The sequence below is a fragment of the Dromiciops gliroides genome, chromosome 1 (assembly GCF_019393635.1).
Source record: "Dromiciops gliroides isolate mDroGli1 chromosome 1, mDroGli1.pri, whole genome shotgun sequence".
NCBI lineage: Eukaryota > Metazoa > Chordata > Mammalia > Microbiotheria > Microbiotheriidae > Dromiciops > Dromiciops gliroides.
In genome coordinates, this window is record NC_057861.1 from 78,415,083 (window position 1) to 78,441,387 (window position 26,305).

The window sequence follows — 26,305 nt, forward strand, 5'->3', positions numbered from 1 at the left end:
AAAAATCAACAAAATGTATCACATTTGAGTATTAATGTTTTGAGACATAGAAAGTATATATATGCATATATGCATATGTGTATATAAAATTTCAAAATGATTTTGAAAAAAGTCAAGGAAAAATTGAACAAATAGAAGGCTATCTCCTTCAAGGTTAGTCAAATACATATAGGAAAACAGTATACTTTGCAAACTAATTTACCAGTTTAATATAATACTAATTTAAATTCCATCAGACTATTTACATAAAATCTTATCAAAGTTAATATAAAAAAAATGAAAAAAATCCCTCAAAAATGGAACTGGTTACATGGAAGTGGGGTGGGTTAACTGGGGCTTTACCTTGGCACTGCCTAATTCAGAGTTTTGGTCATGAAAGTCACTTCCTCCTGAAGGCATAGGGGGATCAGCTGGAGGGTCACACATGGGAGGGTGATGAGAAAGGCAGGCAGATCATCTACATTGCATTCCTGCACTCACTTGGCCATCACCCTTATTCCACACACACTGTGTCAACCCTTTGCTCCCTTGACAAATTCAATTCTCCTGGGAAGGACTATTTCTCCACTAATCAAATTATGGGGAAGTAGAGCCAAGCATTTCCTCTTCCTATGAGCCCATTCCCAACACCTTAGGTATCTTCCACCCAGGGTAAGTCAGAGACTGGGCATGGGATAGGAAGCCCCTAAATAAATGAACCTTCTCCCCACCCCCCCAGCCCCCCGGATGTGCTAGGTACTGAGGGAGGGAGAGAAGGGACAATGTTGCCTTACCACCAATTGGCAGGATCAACAATAGGGACTCAATTATATATCACTTAGGTCCTGACCATACTGCAAAAACAAAAGAACTCAGTGGGACTTCTATTGGGCATGATTGATATACAAGAGGGAAAGTGAGCTCTAGATCTCGGGTGATTGGAGGAAAGCCTGGATCCGGGATTGAATAGATCCTGCAGTCTGTTACACTCAATTACATTCAATGTGTTTAAATTATGACTTTGAAAGTGATTAAGGAAAGGCAATAAAGGTCACGGCCAAGTAAGTGGGTAGCACCAACCTGAATTCAATGAGTTGTGCGCCTAGATCTGATGAGAAGACTTGGGTTACCACATAATTGACAGCCACTCTTGTCCATGGTCCTGACTGCTCACAGAAAACCACACGGGGACACTGCTACCAAACATTCCTTGTTACATTAGAAAGAGCATTGACAAACCCGAGTTTCCTGGATGGGAAGAATCCACGTAACAATGCCAAACCGGGCATTGTCTTCCAGTAGCTTAAGGACGATCGAATATTAGAGGCATTATTTTTTCTCTGCTTGGCTCCTAGAGAGTAGAACTTGAAGCAGTGGGTGGAGACTTCAGAGAGAATTATAGGATTGGTGTTACGGAAAACTTTCCAACAATTAGAGCTTACCCAGAGCGGAATGAGCGGGTTTTGGCGGTAGCAGGAGGTCTTTAAAGGCTAAATGGACACTGGTAGGGTATACTGCAGAGGGGATTCAGGTTCAAATCCAGGTTGGACTAGACGGCCTCTGGGGAGCTTTCTAGTGCTGAGAGTCTGATTTAAAAGTTCAGTGAGAACTATGATCGGCTGATCTCCTTTTGATGAGCGTTAGCCATTGGCGGGAGTGAGGGGCGAGAAAATGCTCGTGTCCCCGAGCCTCCTAAAGCTTTGTGGATTCTCGTGGTGAGGCTTCCCTTAGGACTAAATGTCTGGGTCAGGGCTCCGGGAAAAGGGCAGCGACTCCCGGGGGCGGGCAATGGGGGAGAGATTTGGGGAAGTCTACCTCCCTGAAGTCGCGGCTCTGACCTCTCCCCGGCTCCTGGGCTTTGTAATAAGCCAGGTGGGGAGGGACATCGAGATTCTCGAGTCTTCCAAGCGTCCTAGAACGGCCACAGACTCTGGAGCCCAGGAGCCGCTTCCGGTCCTCGTTCAGCTTGTTTCCGCCCGGCTCTCCCCAGTTTAACTGCGGTTACAGTCAGAACTCCGCCCCTTCTCCTCCGCCCCCAACACCCCCTCACACCGCCCCTCCGGACGCCACGCACCCTGAGCGGACGGTGAGTCGGGCCGGGGAGGTCTGAGGGCAGGTTGGGACTGGGGGAGTGGACATTGAGAAGAACCCTGGCCTGGGAGGCACTGAACGAACTCTCGGTCACGACCCTGCCACTTCATCACAGTGTGACCTTGGACAAGCCCCTCCTCCCCTCTAGGACTCAGTTTTCCCCTCTGTAAAAAACGATGATAAGGTCTCATTAGGTAGGTCTCCGAAGCTCCTTCCAGCTCTGACAGTCTGGGGCCGAAGGTATATGGAGAAGCAAGATGGGAGGTTTGGGGCGAGGGGGGGGGGCAGGGTGTGAAAGGAGGAAAACCCTGGGCCTGGCACTGGTGGGGAAAGGAGGAGCCCACCCTCTTCAGGACTTGGAGGTAGGAAGACATAGGTTCAAATCCCGCTCCTTGGGGCAGCTAGGTGGCCCAGTGGATAGAGCACCGGTTCTAGATTCAGGAGGACCTGAGTTCAAATTCGGTCTCGGACACTTGACACTTACTAGCTGTATGACCCTGGGCAAGTCACTTAACCCCAATTGCCACACCAAAAAAAAAAAAACCCCAGATCCCCCCCCCAAAACAAACAAACCCGCTCCTGACATTTGCTAGCAATGTGACCCTGGCAAGTCGAAAAGTTTTCTTGTCTGTAAAATAGGTATAAGGATACTGAGTTGTGAGGCTCAAATGGGATTTATTCATGCAGAGGGCTTTGCAAACTTTAAAGCACAACGCAAATGCCAACCTTTATCATTAACCCTAACAGGTTTCCTGTGAGTGTTGAACATTCTACCACCAGCCACGTAGGACATCTTTTGCTGTCTCACCAGCACTTAGCTTCTTAGCATCTGCTGGGTCCTCTATGGGCTTCACTCTGTGCAGAGGTGGTTACAGTGTTGATTATATTCAATTCAACAAACATTTATTAAGCTAAACTTAAGATAATACAAAAATACAAATGGAACAGTCCTTGCCCTTAAGGAGTTTTATTAACTGTTAATTCAGCAGTTAAAACATTTGCTAAGTACTGGACACTGAAGGACATAGAAAGGAAAAAAGACCAGGCACCGGCCCTTAAGGAGCTTGTAGTCTACTGGGGAATACAACACATGCTTAGAAGATTATGATGCAGGGTAGAATGTCATTGGATCAAAGGAAGGTTATAAAAATTTTCATAGGGAGAGATACTCTTGGTTAGAGAAGATTATATAACATAAGTCTTATGTAATAATTAATATGTGAGCTGAGCCTTGAAAAGGACTTCAGCAGGTAGAGATTGGGCAACTATGTGGTGCAGTGGATAAAGAGGTGCCTGGAGTCAGGAAACCCTGAATTCAAATTAGGCTTCAGATACTTAGTAGCTGTGTAAAGCTGGGCAAATCACTTAACCCTGTTTGCCTTAGTTTCCTCATCTGTAAAATGAGCCAGAAAAGGAAATGGCAAATCACTCTAGTATCTTTGCCAAGAAAACCCAAATGGGGTTGTAATGATCGGAATGACACCACCTGCTGGAGACTTACTGTAGGAAAGCTCCACCATGAGGAGAAGGCCTCTGAGGGCAAGGCCATGCAGCTTTTCTTTGGCATCAGGAAGTGATGTTTGCTTGTGGGAGGAAGAAAGGGTGAGGCTGGCACTCTGACTTGCTCTCTTTCACCAGGACTCTGTGGAGAGTGGAGGAAGAGAATGGTAGCTCCCCGAAATACATAGATGAATCTAGGCCTTTCTCTATCTCTTTACCAAATCCTTATTCTCCTTAATAAATGCTTAAAAGTCTAAACTATTGCTAAAGCTTATAATTTATTGGTGACCACTCATTAGATATTTTATACAGACTAGCTAGAATTTTAGTCCCTTACAGGATCTTGGAGAGTTGAACACAACTGAAACAACTGAACAACAAAGACTGTACCATACTGGACAAGTACTCATGTAGCCTCTACTTGAAGACCTCCAAAGAAAAAGAATTCACCACCTCCCAAGGAAGTCCATTCTACTTTTGGATAGCTGTTAATTTTTCTTGACATCAAGTTTAAATTTGCCTCAGTAGGACTTCTACCTATTACTTATAGTTCTTTCCTCAGTGGCCAAATCTAAACACTTGCACATGATAGCCCCTCAAATGCTTGAACACAGCTATCATTCCCCTGAATCTACTCCAAGCTAAACGAGTAAGTTTCTTCAACTAATTCTCTGATGAATGGACTCAAGACCATTCATCATCCTGGTTGCCTTTCTCAGGATGCTCTCCAACATTTCAAAGGACCCAAAAATGATTAAAATACATCAGATGTGGTCTGACTGGGGCAGAATACAGAGGAATTATTATCTTATTCCCATGTCTCCAATGATACAGCCCAAATAGCTTTAGCTTTTTAGGCTTCCACATCATACTGTCAGCTACTATTGTGCTTAGAGTTCTCTAAAACCCTTTTATATGTATCTTTTTGGAAAAAATGTTAACTCACCATGTCTACTCCATTTTGTATTTGAGAAATTGATTTTTTGATTCTCGGTGTAAGACTTTACATTTATCTCCATTGAATTTCGTCTTATTAAAGTTAGCCCAGTGCTGTCAAGCCTGTCAAGATCTTTTTTGGATCCTGACATCTAGTATGTGCTATTTATCCCTTCCAGATCTGTGTGACCTCCAAATACAATGAACATGTCATCTTTGCCTTATTCCAGATCATTGATAAATATGTTAAACAACGCAGACTCATCATTGTGAATGCTACTGGAAACCTTTTGCCAAAGTGGTAATGGAACCATTAATAAGAACTCTGAATATGGCTATTTAACTAGTTCTAAATCAATCTAATTGTATTACTGTCTAGGCTGTATCTTTCCACCATTTCTATGAGAGAAACTTGACTTTTCGTTAAGAGATACTTTATGAACAGATATGCTTTAATAATTTAAAGATAAAAATAATTAACAATATCAAATGTCTTGCTGAACTCCAGGCAAATTATAGCTATAGAATTCCCCTGATGTACTAGGTTACTAACCCTGTTTGAAAGGAATTAGTTCTTGATGAAATCATGGCAATGCTGGTTTTGGTTTTGGTTTTTTTGTAGTCACTGCTTCCTTTTCAAGATGTCTCTTTAATAACCCATTATTAAAGACATTCCTCTTTAATAATTAGCTATCTCTTTAATAATCCATTCTAAATTGTTCCTAGGAATTGGACTCAAAGTCACTGAACTATAGTCTGTAGACTGTTTTCTTTCTAGTTTTGGAAGTTGGGACATTTGTCCTTCACCAGTTTTACAGTCTTCCTTTTTTTCCCCATGGTTTTTCAAATATCACTGACATGCTATTTCAAGTGTATCATATCTGTTCTGTTTTTTTGTCTTTTGTCCTCCTTCAGCCTTCACCTGTGAATTCCCTTGGTATGATCTTTTGGCAGATTTTATTTTTTCCTCTAGTGCCTTTTGCAATTTTGCAATGTGATATTATTTTCAATCTTAATAAATAACAACAGCTGATCTATTTCACTTTGGGGTCTAAAAAGCACTTTACACATAGTGTCTTATTTTATCCTTAGCTCAGCTGTTGGATAGAAGTACTGTTATCTGGGCAGCTAGGTGGTAAAGTGGATAAAGCACTGTCCCTGGATTCAGGAGGACCTGAGTTCAAATGCAGCCTCAGACACTTGACACTTACTAGCTGTGTGACCCTGGGCAAGTCACATAATCCTCATTGCCCCACAAAAAAAAAAAAAAGTTCTATTATCCCAATTTTACAGATGAAGAAACTGAGGCAATCAGTGGTTAAGTGAATTGCCCAGGGTCATTGTTATTGTTGTTGTTTATCCTTCATTCTCAAGGAGAACCATGATATCAGGAAGTGGTGGTGTGATTTACAGTGAAGTGGATTTAAGTGAGGGAGGGCTGTGCAAACTCACCAGCATCACTCTTTCCTCCAGAACCATCTGAGTTCAATGGCAAGATATATATCAGGGTGACTGGAGATGACCCTGGACGTTTGAGGCAATTAGGGTTGTGACTTGCCCAGGGTCATACAGCTAGTAAGTGTCAAGTGTCTAAAGCAGGATTTAAACTAAAGTACTTCCTGACTTCAGGGCAAGTGCTCTATCCTACTGCTCTAGCTAGTTGCCCCAGATAGCTGATAAATGTTTGAGGCAGGACTCAAACTCTATTCTTGACTCCAGGTCCAGCACTCTATCCACTCAGCTTCTACCATCCCAGCCCATAATTCTGTAAATGAGTTAGTACGTTAATCTAGTGTTGCCCTTGGCTGCAATTTTTGGCAAGGAAATCAAGTGTTTCCTGCAGGAGCCAGTTTCTGGGCTCTTTTGTTGTCTTAATTGTGGCAACTGTTTTATATCAGGCTTCTGCCAGAAATGATGATCATCAAAGTCAATGTCATTACTTTTATCTGTTTACTAATCTTCAGCACCAGCAACTTTTTTGAATATGTTGTATTAGAGCTGTTATAATTGCATATAGTGATAGTCTCATCTTTATCTCTATTTTAATTTAATGTTGATTTTTCTCCTTTGTTCCAACTGTTAGTTAATTTGACTTCACTCAGCTGATTTGGGGATGACTTTCAAGTTAATAACTAATCATTTCTGTTACATCACAGTTAGATTCATTTTTTGTTATGTTCAGTTCTCTATATCCAGTGTCTTCTGATTCTCTCCTTTTTTGAAAAAAGTTTTCATAACATATAGGCATGAAGCCTCTTAGTAGTCTACCAGTCTTTGACCTCTTAATCTGAAACCATTTTTTCCACATATTTTTCACTGTCCTTCCCCTTTGCTTACCCTAGTAGTATAGTCACTGGATGTTATTGGATAGGTTCACTTTGTTTGGAGGCTTTTGTCAGTTTCTTCCCAGAATTTTTCTGCTTTATCCCCTACAGAAGATGTAGGTGTATTAGCTTGCAGTTATCTTCATGGTGATAGCTTATGTTCAGTGCTCAGTCTTTATTGAGTAAATCAATGATGGGGCCTAGTATGTTTTTCAAGTGGTCAGATCTGCCTGGCTCTCCTAGCAACCTGTCCATTCTTTTAAGGCAGCTAGGCGGTGCAGTGGATAAAGCTTTGGATCTGGAGTCAGAAAGATCTAAATTCCAATATGGCCTCAGACATTTATTAGCTGTGTAGACAAATCACTTAATCTGTGCCTGCCTCAGTTTCCTCAATAGTAAAACAGGGATAACAATAGAACCTATATCCTGGGGGTTTTGTGAGAATTAAATGAAATAATATCTGTAGAGTGTTTGGCACATAGTAGATGCTTAATAAATCCTTCCTTCCCTCATTCCTACTGTTCTTCCCTCATTCTTTTCTTCTTTCCTTGTTTCCCTTCCTTATTCTTTCCTTGCTTCCCTCATTTCTTCCTTTCCTTTTTCCTTTTTCCTTCCTTTCTTTCCTCCTCCCCTTTTCCTTCCTTCCTTCCTTTTTTCCCTCTCTCCATCCTCCCTTCCTTCCTTTCTTCCCTCCTCCTTTTCTTCCCTCTCCCCTCTCCCTTTCCCTTTCCAATTATAAATTCTTCATATATAACCCTCTGTATTGCCTTTGACTCTGTTGCACAAGTGACTAATGGTGACTTAGTGACAAGAAGAGTTAGTCATTAAAGGAGAGACTGTATAGAGGCTCATGAGTTTCTGTTGAGGAGAGTAATGCAAGAAGTAAATGGGAGTATTTCAGACCAAATCTGCTCTTACTTATGTCTCTTCTGTCTTTCTTTAGCTCTACCTGTTTCCCAGTGCTTATCCTTCCCTCTAAGGGAACCTAAGAGACCAGGTGATGGCAGCTCTGCTCCCATTGATGGCCAGGTCCCAGGTGAGTTGCCCTTTTTGAGGTCCTAAAATTGTTCCCCAGAAGAATGCTGCAATTAGTCAAAAGACCTGAGTTTAAACATCAGCTCTTCCACCTGTTCCTGTTGTAAATGTGAGCAGGGTATCTCTTTTGTCTCTTCCCCTCCTTGTATCACATCCTAGGTTCCCAGCACAAATTAATATATCCTATTTCCTTCCTCATGAACAGGATTTCCAGGTCCTTAGTCTTCATTTTGTCATTTGTAAAATGAGGAAGTTGGACTGTACTCTAAGGTCACTTCCAGCTCTAAATCCTATGATTTTCTCCTTACTCTGCAATGTCTTTATATGATGCCCTTATTCTTGGGAACCTCAGATCATAAAATAAGAAATTTAGATTTGAAAAGGACCTTAGAGGTCACCTAAGCCAATCCCCACATTTTCTAGGATTATGGATCTGGAGCTAGAAAGGACCTCATTGGCCAGTAGGTTCTGGCCTCATTTTACAGATGAGGAAATTGAGTCCCCAAAAAGGGAAGGGATTTACTCAAAATAACACAGGTAGTAAGTGGCAGCAGTCCTAGAGGAGGACAACTAGGATGGTGAAGGGTTGTGAATCCATGTCATGTAAGAATTGGTTGAAAGAACTGAGGCTGTTTAGCTTGGAGAAGAGACGACTTAGGAGGACATGATAGCCATCTTCAAATAGTTTGAATTGTCATGTGGAAGAGGGGTTTGTTCTGTTTGGCCCCACAAGACAGAACTGGCAGCAATGGAGGGAAGTTGTAAAGAGACACATTTTAGGCTTGATGTTCAGTAAACAAGATTTGAGTAAGAGAGCCAAGATTGGAACCCAGCTCATGTGACTCCTCTCTCACTCCTACTAACTCTGCTCTTTGCCCTCATCATAAATTCCATTTGCTTGACCCCTCTGCATTCTCCCAATCTATCTCTGCTTCTCTGTCTTCACTTACCTTCATACCTAGTCTGGATATGGTCTGCCACTTTAGTGTTATCAAAAAATGCCTTGCTCCCTGACTGTCTGCCATTCTTGATATGTGATTCCTCATCTTTGGATAAAACTCATGATTTGATTCAGAACTTCTGACAGTTTGTATAAAAAATAATAAAATTGAGCTGTTTTTATCTGTACTGTTCTGATATATGCCCTCTAAATATATACACTGCGTTCTTATACCTCCTTTTCTTGTATTTTTCCTTATTCTTATATTCTTTCCCTCCCCTTTTTTTCTTTTTTAAGTTCAGATCCATTTCAAAAGCCAGCTCATCCATGGTGTCCATAATGACTTTGTCCCCCACATCTCATAGAATGTTTGGTCTTCTTGATCTATAAAATGATAGGGTATTATATTGCTCTATTCCCCTCTTAGACTCTGAGTTGCATGACAATAGGGACCCTGTCCCAACTTTCTTCCCCCTGGCACTTTGTGTAATATTTTGTACCTAGTAGTCATTTAATAAGTGTGCTTTGTTGTTGTACTCTACCTTTGTCAAAATATATCTGGAGTACTACGTTCAGTTTTGGGTACCATATTTTAAGAATGGCATTGGCAAATTGAAGCTTATTCAGAAAGAATGTTTCTCATGTTTTTTTTTAAATTGGAAACAATCCTAGAAATCTAACCCTGCCTCCTTACTGTACAAATGAGGAAACTGAGGTCCAAAGAACTTGCCCGAGGTCATACAATTGGTAAATAGAGAAGACAGTATTCAAAGCTAAACATTCTGTCCCCAAATCCAGTACTTTATACAATATCACCCTCCCATGATCACAAGGGAACTAAAACCCTTGCCAAACTAAGCTTGTTTGAATGAATTGGGGGATGTTTTAACACAGAGAAGACTTAGGGAGGTACATAATCCCTGTTTTAAAATATTTAAATATCAAGCTTTTGGGGGCAGCTAGGTGGTGCAGTGGATAAAGCACCAGCCCTGGATTCAGGAGGACCTGAGTTCAAATTCGGCCTCAGACACTTGACACTTACTAACTGTGTGATCCTGGGCAAGTCACTTAACCCTCATTGCCCAGTGCAAAAAAAACCAAACCAAACCAAACCAAAAAAAATATATATATATATATATCTCAAGCTTTTTTTTGTTTGTTTTGTGAGGCAGTTGTGGTTAAGTGACTTGCCCAGGGTCACACAGCTAGTAAGTGTCAAGTGTCTGAGGTCATATTTGAACTCAGGTCCTCCTGACTCCAGGGCTCTATCCACTAGCCACCTAGTTGCCCCACCTGAAGACTTTTAATAAGAACAAACACATTACCTCTGTAGGCAGTCCATTCTATTCTTGACTGGCTCCATGTGTACTCTCCTTCTATTAAGGGTCATCTATCCAGGGCATAAGTGAAAGAATCCCTGAGGTAGCAGGAACTTCTTGTTTCAGGAGTTGGTGACTTTCGAGGATGTGGCCTTATATTTCACGAGGAAGGAATGGATACATCTGGCAATCCACCAGAGGGACCTGTATAGGGAGGTGATGCTGGAGAATTATGGGAACATGGTTTTGCTAGGTAAGGCTGGTTTTCTTCCGGGATGTCCAGATCATCTGTGCTATTGATAACTATAGAGTCTCTGAAGTGCTTGGCTGTGTTGAGATTCAAGGACCAGAACTTTCTCATCCTTTTCAATTCAAGAGGGTGGGTATTCCTGCTCCCTGCCCTATTCCAAAGAATAGAATCTGGGCAGCTTCCTTGGTTTAAGATTAAGGTTAGCAGTCTCTTCCCTATGTTCTTTAAAATAAATAAATACATTTAATTGTTACTCTTCTAAAAATATTGTTACTTCCCAATATTTTCTCCCTCCTACCCCCTCCTGAAACCCAAAAAACCTTCCCTTGCAACAAAGATATTCTGCTGAGTACAACAAAGCCACACAATGGCCTGCTTTGTATTCTTACATTCCTTCCTGGAGGAAGCGTCCTGTTTTGTCTCCTTTACAGATGTTCCTGGGAATAGAAGGTTTTTTTCCTTTGAAGGACTTGGGCACATTTATTTATTTATTATAATTATACTTTATTTTAACATTCACTTTTTAAAATTTTGAGTTCTCAGTTGTCTCCCTCCCTCAACCCCTTTCCCCATCCATCAAGAAGGCAAGCAACAGGATATCAGTTATACATGTGAAGTAATGCAAAACATATGTTCATATTAGCCATGTCACAAAAAAAGACAAGAAAGGGGTCAGATAGGTGGCACAGTGGATAAAGCACCAGCCCTGGATTCAGGAGGACCTGAGTTCAAATGTGACCTCAGATACTTGACACATACTCTGTGACCCTGGGCAAGTCACTTAACCCTCATTGCTCTGCAAAAAACCAAAACCAAAAACAGGCAAGAAAAACAAAGTGAAAAAAAATGCTTCAGACTACATTCAGAGTTCATTAGTTTTCTAAATGGATGTAGATAGCATTTTTCTTCACAAGTCTTTGGAATTGTCTTGGAGCATTGTATTGATTGTATTGTATTGTAGCAAAATCTCTTACAGTTGATTATCATTACAATATTGTAGTTACTGTGTACAGAGTTCTCCTGGTTCTGTTCACTTCACTTTGCATCAGTCTTACATATATCTTCCCAGATTTTTCTGAAACCATCCTTCTCATCATTTCTTATAACACAGTAGTACTTCATCACAATCATTTGCCACATTTAGTTCATTCATCCTCCAACTGATGAGCATCTCCTACATTTACAATTCTTTTCCACCACACAAAGAGCTTCTATAAATATTTTTGTACATAGAAATCCTTTCCCTTTTTCTTTGATCTCTTTGGGATAAAGAACTAGTAGTGGTATTGCTAGGTCAAAGGGTAAGTACAGTTTTATAGCCCTTTGAGTATAATTCCAAATTGTCCTCTAGAATGGGTGGACCCAGCTCAACCAACAGTGCTATTTTTTTGCATCCCCTCCAACATTTGTCATTTTCCTTTTCTGTCATGTCAGTTAAATCTGATAGATGTGAGGTGATACCTCAGAGTTTTAATTTGCTTTTCTCTAATCAATGGTGATTTAAAGAATTTTTTCATATAACTGTTGACAGCTTTGATGTCTTCTACAAACCTCCCATTTATAGCCTTTAACCATTTATCAATGGGGAATGGCAATTGTTTTATACATTTGGATCAGTTACCTATTCATTTGAGAAATGAGGCCTTTATCACAGAAATTTGGTGTAAAATTTCTCCCACTTTTCCTGTCTTCTTTCTCATTTTGGGCTTTGTTTATGCAAAACATTTTAAATTTCATGTAATTAGAATTATCCATTTTATTTCTTATGGGGAATAGAAGTTTCTTATTCTTCCAGGAAGGAGCCATGAAGTAACAATAGCTCTAGTTTCTTTGGTATACTACTTTTTACACAGTGCTTTTCCCATAACCCCATGAGGGAAGTCAAGTATTAGCTCCATCTTATGAATTAGGAAACTTAGACTGGAGGGTAATGACTTAGCCAAGATAACAGAAGCAAGGACTTGAATCTAGGTCTCCTGACTTCAAAACAATGCTCTTTCCACTACTTCTTGTCCTTTTGTACTTGAATTCTCACCTTTTCAAGGGATTCCTACTTTGGGTGGAGTGTTCCCTTCTGTAGTCTCTACTCTTGGCATTTTTGCTCTTTCCATGTGCTTTCTAAGGACTGCTTTAGTTTTCATTTCCATCATAAACCAGTCTATTCCATTTCCTTCCATACAAGCAGGATTTCCAGCCTCTAAGCCTGATGTGATCTCCCAGCTGGAGCGAGGGGAAGAGCCATGGGTGTTGGATCTGCAGGAAGCTAAGGAAAAAGATGAATCCCAGAGAGGTTCCTGCACAGGTGAGGGAGAGAGACTAGTTAGTGGGAATACTAATCATCTTTATTTCCGTAATTATTCAGATTTTCTAGATATTCTTCCTTCTACTCTGTAATTGTAGTGTACATACATAATTGTTTTCATTTTGTCCTTCCCATGAAAATGTGAGCTCTTTGAGAGTAGTAACAAGTTTTTCTGTTTTTGGTTTTTGCCTTTGTCTCCCCAGTGCTTAGCACATAGTAATCACCTAATAAGTGCTTATTCACTAGTCAGACTGTCTGTATCAGGCATTGCAGTGAAAAATGCCTCAGGATAATAGATAGATAAATCAAAATAACTTGCTTTGAGAAAAAAGTAAAAAAAGGCTTAGAGGCTGGAAGTCCTGCTTGTATGGAAGGAAATGGAATAGACTGGTTTATGATGGAAATGAAAACTAAAGCAGTCCTTAGAAAGCACATGGAAAGCACATGGAGAACAAGAAAATTGTAGGCATTCTGTGTTCCCTAGGGAAGTCCTTGAAGAACAAGGACTTGGTAAGACAATGTTAACATTGCTTCAAGTAGCCTGTCTGTAGCCATGTGAGGAAAGACTAGTGTTCATTTCAACATTAATTAACTGCCTAATATCTACAAAATATATCTAGGAACTTTGGAAGTGTTTGTGACAAGTGGAGAAGTCTGGGTCCTGTGTGTTAGATAAATGGCAGCATGGTACAGTGAAAGGAGCACTTGCCTTGTAGTTAAGAAAGCCTAGATTTGAATTCTGCTTCAAATACATAATAGCTACATGATTGTGGGCAAACCCTCTAATTACTCTTAGCTTCAAATACTTTCCTTATGGGGGAAAATGTGGACGATAAAATATGTACTACCTACCTTACCAGGTTGTTGTGCAGAGTTTTGTAAACCTCGACCTGCCCTATAAATTGGAGGTGTTTCTGTTGTGTTGTTGTTTGCACCTCCATAGGAGGTAACAGTAATCCAGATGAGAGGTGACCTGTTCCATGACTGACAGTGACAGGAGGCCTGAAGGGCAATGAAAGTGTTGGAGATTAAGAAAAGAAACAATTTGGGAACCATTTCCAGTGGGCAGGGATGGAGGTGACAATGCCTTTGCTCACCCAAATGGGAATGTCAGATAAGGGTGGCTTTCCTCTGACAAAGCTATGGCTTTGTCTTTATTTTTGATTTGAGGTGATGGTGAGATACCTTGTCTAGACTGTCATATATACAGAGCCACACAAGTTGTGACTAGGGATTAGTTCAAGAGTAAACAACTAGATTGATGTGTGATTTCTAGGATGGTGATGACAAGTGAATGATACTGTTCAGGGTAAGAAGAAGAGTGGGAAGTATAAGGACACTGATTATTTAGACTACATTATTGAGCTCTCTACCCAAAGCAGAGTAGTTAACAACTTAATGATATGCCTTACTGATAACATTCTTTAAAAGGTAGAGGAGCCAACAAGGGGAAATTGTAAATTGGAGCTAATTCTCACTAACAGAGATGTACTGGTTGGAGAAAAATGAGTGTTTTGTTCTAGAGGCAGAACTCCCAAGAGTACAGAGGAAGATAGGCAGGATGCCACAGATTAAATTCTATAGGAAAAGTTAGTCCAGGAGGGTTGGGAAACCTCTTGAGAATATAATTCTAGAGATACAAAGGGAATGGTTCAAAAATGGAAGAAAAAGGGGAGTTATCTGAAGAGACTAATATAGATGCACAGGGAACTTACCAGCTCAGATTTTAAAAATCATGTACAAAGTATGGAAGCAAAGACAGGTAACAGAGAATGAGAAGAAAAGTACAGCATTGTCTTATAAAAATAGTATGTAGAAAAAAATAGTATCTAGAGTGTAAAGCTCAGAATGAGCTAAGGTTGATGAGAACAGCAAAAATTACTTTAAAGAATTTATTTATTAGAAGCTATATTAGGAGAAAAAGGGAGGTCCAAAGAAAGCATAGGACTGATACATAGAGTGAATGGGATAATGATAATTGAAAACAGAGAGAAGACTCTCTTATGCCAAAAAGAATTACCCTTGCACTAGGAAGAATTAAATACAAATAGCTAATAAGGAATTGATACCCAAAGTAAGCAGAGAGGTAGGTAATAAGACAGAACCTAATTGCCCTTGATAAATTCAAGTCATCTAGATAAAACTGATTTTTGAAGCACTTTTAGTGATATTTGAAAGATCTTTGAAAATGAGAGAAGTATTCTCTTCCCTTTTGAAAACACCAGATCCTTTGTCTTTGTTCAGTTCTTGTGGACGTAGACTTTTTCCTGAAAGAATGGCCTTCCTAATTTCAAAGACAGAGACAGAATGAGATACCATCATCTTTGCCTATCTTCCCCACCAGTTAACATTGTGACATTTCCATGAAAAGGTTCTTTCCCAGGGCAGCTAGGTGGCGCAGTGGATAGAGCACCAGTCCTGGAGTCAGGAGTACCTGAGTTCAAATCCGGCCCCAGACACTTAACACTTACTAGCTGTGTGACCCTGGGCAAGTCACTTAACCCCAATTGCCTCACTAAAAAAGAAAGAAAAGGTTCTTTCCCTGGAAATCCAGCTTCTATGTCACATTTCATCTAGCTTGCTCTGATAGGTTTATAGTATTTATAGGAAGGGGCCTTAGAAGTCATTTTGTCCAACCTTTTCATTTTATGTATGAGGAAACACTGTTACAGCAGTAACTTGTCCAATGTTACACAGGTTGTAAGTATCAGAGCCTGGATTTATTTGGTTTTTTTGTTTTTGTTTTTGTTTTTGTTTTTGTTTTTGTTTTTGCGGGGCAATGGGGGTTAAGTGACTTGCCCAGGGTCACACAGCTAGTAAGTGTCAAGTGTCCGAGGCTGGATTTGAACTCAGGTACTCCTGAATCCAGGGCCAGTGCTTTATCCACTGTGCTATCTAGCTGCCCCCAGAGCCTGGATTTAAACACAGATTCTCTTATGTCAAATCCAATATTTTTCTGTTTTATAATTCTTCCTCTCTTCTTTCTTCTTTGTTAGCATCCAATTTCATTGCTTTCTTTGCTAATTCTTGCACTTGTAAAAAAACAAAAACAAAAAACCCCAAAGTGTCTTAACATTGTCAGATTCTTTTTCTTTTGAATATTTTAAACATATTTGAACAAAATGGTATAACATATAATATTAATAACTAGCATTTTAAGATTTTCAAAGCACTTTACACATGTTATCTCATTTAGACCCTACAACAATAATAGGTGCTATTATTCCCATTTTATAGATGAGGAAGCTGAGATTGAGAGATGTGATGAGTAAAATCTAATGTGTGTAGGGGGCGGCTAGGTGGCGCAGTGGATAAAGCACCGGCCCTGGATTCAGGACTACCTGAGTTCAAATCTGGCCTCAGACACTTGACACTTACTAGCTGTGTGACCCTGGGCAAGTCACTTAACCCCCATTGCCCCCCCCCAAATCTAATGTGTGTGTCCTTATCTGCCCCCTCCCCCCCCCCCAGTGTGTGTGGGGAAACTAGCTAAGGTTTACTTATAAGCTAGAAATGTCAGCATCAGTTTTTGGTATTAAGCATTTATTAAAGAGTAAAGAGAGCATGTGGAGTACAGAGTACAAAAAGAAAAAGCCTTATCTACCTTAGGGTTCAGACTGGCCCCCTTCTTCCCTTCTACTCTCTGCCACCAACCCGAGGTTCTGGAAGGAAAAGAGGCCAGAGCTAGGGAGCCAACCTCCCTTCCTACTTCCTGTCTCCATCCTGGGAAAGGGCCATCTTTCAAACTGATTAGTTGAAGGTGGTCTCATGTTGATGCCATAGTCCATAGCCTCTGAGAACAACATCCCACTCAGGGCCAGCCAGGTGTGGTCTCAATTTAATCAATCTTAAGTAGGTTCTCAGTCAGTCTCTCAATCTCACCCAATTCAATCAATTCCAAATCAGTCCTCAGGTAGGGCCCCTGGGCATCTGCCAAATCCCAACAGAGGTTAAATGACTTGCTCAGAGTAACATACTTAAGTAGGTGTCTGAGGTGGTACTTGAGCTCAGGTTTTATTCTCTCTCTCTCTCTCTCTCTCTCTCTCTCTCTCTCTCTCTCTCTCTCTTTGGTGTGGCAATTGAGGTTAAGTGACTTGCCCAGGGTCACACAGCTAGTAAGTGTCAAGTGTCTGAGGTCATATTTGAACTCAGGTCCTCCTGAATCCAGGGCTGGTGCTCTAATCACTGCGCCACCTAGCTGCCCCTGAACTCAGGTTTTATAATCAGTTATTTTCCCATATGAGGCAAACACATGCTAGCTATGTATGATGAATTCCCATTTTCATTCCCATATTGCTGTCTCTCTACTTTAAGAATCCATGATACAGGTTGCAAGCCCTCTACAACTTAATAGATGGTCATCTAGAATTGTTGTGGCCAACCTGGTGAAGAGTAACTATGAGTTTAGATTGATCTTAGACAAAAGATACAATCACTGTACTTGAAGCTTTTCTAGCTTAGTAGGACCTGTCAGAGCTTGTATTGTGCTGGCATAGCCTTTGAGAACTCAGGATTACCTCCATGCCTGCTAAACCATAGGATTAATAGTTTACTGCTGTCTTCAGCCATCATCATCACTGTCATCATGCAAAATAGCTTATATTTCTGTAACACTTTAACATTTACAATGTAGAGATGATGTAAATCAGCCAATAAGCATTTATTAAGTCCCTACTATGTGTGGTAAGGTGGAGATACAAAAAGAGATGAAAGACAATCCCTATCCTCAACAAGCTCACAGTCTAATGGGAGAGACAACCATCAAACAAATATGTATAAACAAGTTGTATACAGGATAAATAGGAACTAATTTACAGAGGAAAGGCTCTAGAATTAAGAGGAAAGGCTTTCTGTAAATGGTGGAATTTTGGTTTGGACTTCAGGGAGGGCAGGTAGGCTAGTAGGAAGAGATGAACATTCTAGATATGGAGAATAACCAAGGAAAATGTCTGGTGCCAAGAGATGGAGTGTCTTGTTCGTGAAACAGCCAGGAGGTCAGTGTCATTGGATCAAAGGAAAATGGTAGGGAGTAAGGTGTAAGAACACTAGAACAGTAGGAGAGAGACTAGATTATAAAGGATTTTGAATGTCAAACAGAATTTTGTATTTGATCATATTTGATCCTGGAGTTAATAGGGAACCACTAGAGTTTTTTGTTTTGTTTGTTTGTTTTTATCCTCGGTAGTATTTTATTTTATTTTCCAATTACATGTAAAGATTGTTTTCAACATTCATTTTTGTAAGATTTTGAGTTCCAAATTTTTCTCCCTCCTTTCCTTTCCTCCCCCTTCCCCAAGATGGCAAGCTATCAGATATAGGTTTTAAATGTGTGTGTGTGTGTGTGTGTGTGTGTGTACACACACATAGACAAAATCATGTTATACATGTCTCCATATTAGTCATGTTGTAAAAGAAGAATCATAATAAAAGGGAGAAACCACAAGAAAGAAAAAATAACCACAACAAATAAAGTGAAAATAGTATACTTTGATCTGCATTCAGACTCCACAGCTCTTTTTTATATGTGGAGAACATTTTCCATCATTAATTCTTTGGAATTATCTTGGATCAGTGTATTGCTGAGAAAAGCTAAGTCTATCACAGTTGATCAATGCTCAGTGTTGCTGTTACTGTGTACAATGTTCTGGTTCTGCTCATTTCACTCAGCATCAGTCCACTTAAGTCTTTCCAGGTTTTTTCTGAAATATGCCTGCTTATCATTTCTTATAGCACAATAGTATTCCAACACATTCATATACCACAACTTGTTCATCTATTCCTGAATTAATGGGCATCCCCTCAATTTCCAGTTCCTTACCACCACAAAAAGAGCTGCTATAAATATTTTTATATGTATGGGTCCTTTTTCCTTTTTTATGATCTCTTTGGGATACAGACCTGGTAGTGGTATTGCTGGCTCAAAGGGTCTGCACTGTTTTATAGTCCTTTGGGCATAGTTCCAAATTACTCTTCAGAATGGTTGGATCAGTTCACAACTGCCACTGGAGTTTATTGAGTAGGAACGTGATATGATTGGACCTATGATTTAGTAAAACCACTTGATTGACTGAATAGTGGATGGATTAGAATGGGGAGAGTCTTGAGGCAGGTGGACCCATTAAAAGACTATTCTATTAATCCATATGTGTGTTAAGGAGGGCATGCATAGTATCAGAGAAGAGGGTATATCCAAAAGATATCGCAAAGGTAAAATCTACAGTCCTTGACAATGCATTGGATATAGGGGGTAAGAGGTACTGACATGTCAAGGATAACTCCTAGGTTTCGAGCCTGTAGGAAGATGGGCGTGCCCTTGACAGTTATAGGGAAGGTGTGTGTGGGGGGGAGACAGTGTTTAGGAGAAAAATTATAAGTTCAGTTGTGAACATGTTGAATTTAAGATGTTTACTAGACATCTAGTTTGAAATGGCTTAAAGGTAGTTGGAGATTTGAGATAGGAGGTCAGCAGAGTTCAGGACAGGATCATGCTGAGAATCATCAGCACAGAGATAGTAATTAAATCCATGAGAGCTGATGAGATCACCAGATGAAGTAGTATAGAGGTTATTCCTCTATAAGAGAAGAGGGCCCAGAAGAGAACCCTGAAGGAAATCTCTAGTTAGAGGGCCAGATCTGGTGAGGATCCAGCAAAGGAGACAAAAGGAGCAGTCAGATAAGTAGGAGAGATTGGTTTCCTGAGAACCTAGAAAGAAGAGAATAGCAAGGAAACAGTGATCAGCTGTCAAAGGCTGTCAAAAGGTCATGAAAAATTAGAATTGAAAAAAAGGCCATTGAATTTGGCAATTAGGAGATCATTGGTAACTTAGGGGAGAGCAATTTCAGTGGAATGGTGAAGTCAGAAGCCAGAGTAGAGTGTTAAGAAAAAGAGTGAGAGGAGAGGAAGTGGAGGCATCTATTGTACATGGCCTTCTCAGGCATTTTAGCCACAAAGAGCAGAAAAGAAAGAGGATGATTGTTATTGGGGATGAAAAGATTGAGTGAGGTTTTTTGAGAATAGGAGAGACATGGACATTTTGTAGGCAGTTGTTGTTCTTTGTTCTTCATTCTCAAAGAGGACCATGACATTGAGGTGATGTCATGACTTGCAGTGTATTGGATTTAAGTGAGGGAGGGCTGTGCAAGGTCATCCACCTCACTCTCTCCTCCAAAGCCATCTAGGTTCAGTGGCAAGATATATATCAAGACCACTGGAAATGGTCCCAGATGTTTAAGGCATTTGGGACTGAGTGACTTGCCCAGGGTCACACAGCTAGTAAGTGTCTGAGGTGAGATTTGAACTCAGGTCCTCAACTCCAGGGCCAGCATTCTATCACTCCCTGTAGGCAATAGGGAAGGAGCCAGTAGACAGGTAGAGAATAAATATAAGTGAGAGAGGTAGGATGACAGAGGAGGCATCTTTTAGAGGAAACAGAATGGAATTTGATAACTTGTGCAGGAAGAGGTGTTAACCTTGGTAAGGAATAGGGGTCTTTCTTCATTTGAGGCAGGATTGAAGGAGAAAGTAGCAGAAGGCATTTGAGTGATAGGAAATGAGGATGAGGGGAGAAGAGGGAGCTCACAGAGAATGGTCTCATTTTTTCTCTAAAATATGAGGAAAGGTTCTTTGCTGAGAGGGTAGAGGGAGGGGAAGCCAAGGGATATTTGAGAAAGGATGAACAGGTTTAGAAGAGCTGCTGTGGAGAATGGAATAGTTAATTGATAAGAGAGGTGTAAAAGGATTGCCTAATAGCAATAACTCGCTGAAGTTGTGTAACAAAAATTTGTAGTGGACCCAGTTAGAAGTGTTGCATCATTTTCTCTACCTTCATTCAGCAGCATGTATTTTGAAGCAAAGGTGGCACATGGTTGAGGTTATCCAAAGCAAAGTCTTGGCAGGACAAAATTGGTGTTATGATAAGGGAACCAGGGACTCAAGAAGAGAATAATATAGAGTTGAACTAATTCACCACAGGATCAAGATGGGGAAAAGAAAAGAGAGCAGCTAATGTCGGGGTGATAGTCAGGGAGAGAACTGAAGGGTTGAGGGATTGGAAGTGCTGGTATGGATGAAGAGTAGGGTTTGGTAAGGGAAGAGAAAGGGAGGGGGTTATGGTTATATAGGGGGATTTCATAATTCTTGAACATGGAGGTGATACATTTGTAGATGATCACAAGATCAAGGATATGACTATCTTTTTTGGGGGGAGGGTGATATGACCATCTTTGTGTGTGGGTGAGATGGTGTGTAGGAACAGGTAATGAGAATTTGAATAAGTTGAGGAACTGAATGGTTAGTATGTTTGAGGGAGATTTAGTATGTATGTTGAAGTCCCTAGTACGAGAGCAAGAGTTAGGGAGGAAAGAAAAATTGTGAGCCATGTACAGAATTCATTGAGAAATGAAGGGGAGTGACCTGGAGATCTGTAGACAATAGCTACCAGGGGGGCAGCTAGATGGCGCAGTGGTTAAAGCACCGGCCCTGGATTCAGGAGTACTTGAGTTCAAATCCGGCCTCAGACACTTGACACTTACTAGCTGTGTGACCCTGGGCAAGTCACTTAACCCCCATTGCCTGCAAAAAAAACAAAACCAAACAAAACAATAGCTACCAGGGCTTTGATTGGGCATAAGATATGGATTGTATTGATCTTGAAGGGGGGATTGGTTACTGAGTGATGAAAGGAGGGGGAGAATCTGGAAGTAGCTTGCCTGTGGTGTAGGAGCTGGAACTCAAAAATCAGTTTTTCTGTCACTAAGACAGATATCCTTATTATGAATACCATGTTACCTCTCAGTATAACTGAGACCTCAGAACAGGGCCAGAAGCTTCACCTGTGAACCTGGGAATTGTCTTGCAGAGTACCAGTTAGCAAAAATGGTCCTTTATTTTCTTAGACTGTCTTATTTCAGAGCCTGTGACTGGAATCCCCAGTCATACCCAGAGAAAAAGAAGACTTCCTTATCTATAAAGGAAGTCTTCTGTCCCACATATAAACGAGATACTAGCAAGACTAGCAAGAAGCAAGTCAAACTGATTCACTGGGAAAGGGGAAAAATCTTTTCCAAATGTATGGGAAATAGGCTTTTTGGCCATGTGTGATTTGATTGTGAGATTATTTGCCACCTCAAGACAAGAGGAAATCTTCTGAGGAAACTCTCCCATCTAAGATCACAGCTAATGCAAATTAAACTAGATCAGAATGTGCTTCTAGCTAAATACTTAGAGCAATTGCACAAGGACTACCATAAAGTAGGGCTGCTGGGATGAGGGGAAGGAAGGATACAGGAGAATTGGAAGTATGTATAGTTTCTAGTACTGGAGAGTAGTTTCCCAATCTTAGTAGGATTCAAACAGTGAATTTAAACTCAGATCCTGTCATATCCCAGAACCTTAGGTCAGAAAGGATATTGATAGTAGTAGTGTCAAGTCTTATTCTAATTATGCTTGAATTCAACTCAACAAAAGCCTGAATGCTTACTTCTTCGGGTGTGAAAGTAACCCTGAATTATCAAAAGTACAGACTCTGGCAGATACTACTAAGGTGGAGAGACTCCAAATGTGGGCCTCCACTGTGGGAATTTGGTTTTGCTTGATTATAAATCTTAATTGGAAGATCTTTTTTTTTCCTTTTTTTTTTTTTTTTAGGGGTCAAGCTTGTAGGGTGGCAGGAGGATGAGAGGAGATAGGGATAGATAGCCAAAAAAAAAAAAAAGAAAAGTGTAACAATGAGACATCGTTTTTAAAAAAATACAGAGAACAGAGAATAAAAAATATGCCAGATCAAAGCACAGATAAGCATGACAAAATAAATGAGTCACTGGGCTTCTACTAAAAACTTTCTCTATTCCCAACCACAAGAAAGTTCCTATTGAGTGGAGAACTTTCTTCTCTATAGCATTCTCCAGTGCTACTTTGGAGCTGGTCTGAGTTAGGGGTGGGGACTGGCCTTATTTCCCCTATATTAGCAATCCTTTCTTTCCCATGTGTATTTGAATTATAGAAGTCTTTCAAAATCATTCTTTGATCAATTTTTATCTAGCCCCTGGGGGAAAAAAAACCCCACATCTGGTGACTAGAAACTCATTATCTTTTTTTTTTATAAAAGTATTTTATTATTTTCCAGTTACATATAAGGATAGTTTTTTTTTTGTTTTTTTTAGTGAGGCTATTGGGGTTAAGTGACTTGCCCAAGGTCACACAGCTAGTAAGTGTTAAATGTCTGAGGCCGGATTTGAACTCAGGTACTCCTGACTCCAGGGCCAGTGCTCTATCCACTGCACCACCTAGCTGCCCCAAGGATAGTTTTCAACATTTTTTTCATAGGATTTTTATTTCCAAATTTTTCTCCCACCCTCCCTTCCCTCTTTCCTCCCCAAGAAGGAAAGCAATCTGATATAGGTTATATATGTGTAATCACATTAAGCATATTTCTGCATTAGTCATATTGTGAAAGAAGAATCAGAGCACAAGGGAAAACCTCAAAAAAGAAGGGGAAAAAAACAGCCCAAAAGTTGAAACAGTATGGTTCAGTCTGCATTAAGAATCCACAGTTCTTCTTTCTGGATGTTGAGAACATTTTCTATCATGAGTTCGTTGAAATTGTAGAAACTCATTATCTTATGAAGCATTATGTTCCATTTCTGTATAATTCTAACTACTCATCCATCAAATATTCTTATCTACCTATTAAAGTCATATCATCACTGACTATACCATCTATCACATTAAGTATGTATGAAAACTTATCTTGTCTCCCATGCACTGTACTTATACCTCAAAATTTCTTGTTCCTCCCCAGCTCCCCTGCCTAATCTGTTCCACTGATCAAATGTTCCACCCTTCTCAGCGGGTTAACTTTGAGTTCACTATATGCCCCTTATCTAGATTATACTTCTGCTTTGTTTCTCTTGCTTCTTAGTTCCAACCTTCTGTTTACTTTCTATATTTTGTATTATTTCTGAGAATAAGCAAAACCACAGATTGTGCTTAAACAGAAGTGTCAATGATGCTGTTCCTATTCTAATTTTTTTTTAAAATAGAGAACATTATATTTTCAATTTCTTGTTTCAGATTCAGAAAGAACTGAGAATGAGCAGTTATATGAAAGAAGGGATAATTTCAAAGTAGAGCCAAATGGAGAAGCATGGGAAATAATCCTGAAGGATTTCCCCCTGGAACATGAATTTAGAGAATATTTTGAACCTGAGAGAAGCTTAAACATTTATCAGAGAAATTCTACAGCAGTGATTTTGAAGAAATCCTCTTCCCTCGAAAAATATTTTAATAAAGCCATGATGACTCACAAGAAAACTACTATAGAGAACATCACCAAAAAATGTAATGAACTTGGGACAGAATCAATACTCATTGCACATCATAAAGGAATAACAAAAGAAAAAGTCCATGAATGTGATAATTGTGGAAAAAACTTTGAGCAGAATTCAGACCTTGATCTACACCAGAGAATTCATACTGGAGAGAAGTCACACAAATGTAATGAATGTGGGAAAATTTTTAGTCGAAACTCAAACTTGAGAGAACATAAAAAAATTCATACTGGAGAAAAACCATATAAATGTAACAAATGTTCAAAAGCTTTCATTTGTAGCTCCCGGCTTATTCAACATCAGTTAATTCACACTGGAGAAAAACCTTATAGATGTGATGAATGTGGTAAAGCTTTCAGTTTGAACTCACAACTTAATAGACATCAGAAAACTCATACTGGAGATAAACCATTTGAATGTAATGAATGTCAGAAAACATTTAGTCAGAGATCACACCTTATTCAACATCAAAGAATTCATACTGGAGAAAAACCTTATGAATGTGAAAAATGTGGAAAAGCCTTTGGTCAGAATTCTCAGCTTGTATTACATCAGAGAATTCATACAGGAGAGAGACCTCATGCATGTAATGAATGTGGAAAAACTTTCAATCAAAGATCACTGCTTATTAGACATCAAAGAATTCACACTGGAGAGAGACCTTACAAATGTAATGAATGTGGAGAAACTTTTATTCAGAACTCACATCTTATTCTACATCAGAGAATTCACACTGGAGAAAGACCCTACAAATGTAAGGAATGTGGGAAATCATTCAGTCAAAGTTCAACTCTTGATCAGCATCAGATAGTTCATACTGGAGTAAAACCATATAAATGTAATGAGTGCGGCAAAGCCTTCAGTTGGAGTTCACGCCTTATTCAACATCAGCTAATACACACTGGAGAGAAACCATATAAATGTAATAAATGTTCAAAAGCTTTCAGTTGCAGCTCAGGCCTTATCCTACATCAGAGAACGCATACTGGAGAGAAACCCTATAAATGTAACGAGTGTGGTAAAGGCTTCATTCAGAGTTCACAACTTATTCAGCATCAAAGAATTCATACTGGAGAAAAACCCTATGGATGTGATGATTGTGGCAAAGCCTTTGGTCAGAGCTCACAGCTTATTCAACATCAAAGAATTCATACTGGAGAAAAACCTTATGGATGTGATGAATGTGGGAAGGCCTTTAGTCAAAGCTCACAACTTACTCTACATCAGAGAATTCATACTGGAGAAAAACCTCATAAATGTAGTGAGTGTGGAAAAGCTTTTTGTCAGAGCTCACAACTTAGACTACACCAGAGAATACATACTGGAGAGAAACCCCACAAGTGTACTGAATGTGGGAAAGCCTTCACTCAAAGCTCACTTCTTATTAGGCACCAGAGGGTTCACACTGGTGAGAAACCTTATGAATGCCATGAATGTGGGAAAGCTTTCAGTCAGAGTTCAACTCTTGTTCAACATCAGATCATTCATACTGGAGTGAAGCTTTTCAAATGTAATCAATGTGGGAAAGCTTTTAGTAGGAGTTCTTACCTCATTCTACATCAGAGAACTCACACCGACGATAAATCAAACCAAAGTAATTAATATGAAAACCTTCTGATAATTTAAGCCATATAAAGTTGCCTGGAAAGAAACTGAATGAATGTGATAAGTATAGGAAAGCCTCAGACTGGAATTCACACCTTAATCTACATTAGAAAACAAATATTTGAGAAACCCCCTCTAAATATAATGCATGCCAACAAACCTGCACTTGTAGCATCAAAAAATCATTTCTAGATCTCACAGATTTTCAGAAGGCATCTTATCCCAACCTGTAAATGAAAAGGAATCTTCCTACACTATCCCTGTCAAAGAGTTATCCAAGCTCTGTTTAGAGACCTCCAGTGATAGAGATTCTCCTGCCTCCTGAGGCAGCTTATTACCCTTTTAGAACAACATTTTCTTATGAAGTTTTTTCCTTACATTGAGCCAAAATCTGCCTTTGTGCAACTTTAAGCCATTGCTCCTAGTTCTACTTTGGTGCCAAACAACAAATTTAGTCCCTTTTCCCCATTTTAGCTCTTCTTGATACTTTAGGTCAGCTATGATGTCTTTCCCAAAGTTTGATTTTTCCAGATAAGTGGTTCTTTTCAGCGGTTGCTCAATGTTTTTATTTTTGAAGGGCTTCTGGCTGGTGCAGTGAATAAATCACCAGCCCTGGATTCAGGAGGACCTGAGTTCAAATGCAGCCTCAGACACGTGATATGCACTAGCTGTGTGACCCTGGGCAAGTCACTTAAC

The 26,305-nt window shown here is 39.9% G+C and overlaps 1 protein-coding gene across 1 annotated transcript; it reads left to right on the forward strand.

Moving 5' to 3' along the window:
• The first annotated feature begins 1,954 nt into the window (after positions 1-1,954).
• On the forward strand, positions 1,955-25,623 carry LOC122736236 (zinc finger protein 260-like). Its single transcript, XM_043978350.1, has 5 exons — positions 1,955-2,065; positions 7,774-7,866; positions 10,251-10,377; positions 12,560-12,676; positions 23,748-25,623. Exons 2-5 carry the CDS (start codon positions 7,831-7,833, stop codon positions 25,604-25,606), a joined length of 2,139 nt encoding a protein of 712 aa, XP_043834285.1. The 5' UTR covers positions 1,955-2,065; positions 7,774-7,830; the 3' UTR covers positions 25,607-25,623.
• Positions 25,624-26,305: the final 682 nt, after the last annotated feature.

Bases quoted from the DNA above. Each gene is read 5' to 3' on its own strand.
- LOC122736236 (XM_043978350.1), top strand. From the start codon at position 7,831: ATGGCAGCTCTGCTCCCATTGATGGCCAGGTCCCAG. The intron at 10,378-12,559 runs GTAAGGCTGGTT...CCATACAAGCAG, and splicing joins TGGGAACATGGTTTTGCTAG to GATTTCCAGCCTCTAAGCCT. The intron at 12,677-23,747 runs GTGAGGGAGAGA...TTCTTGTTTCAG, and splicing joins CCAGAGAGGTTCCTGCACAG to ATTCAGAAAGAACTGAGAAT.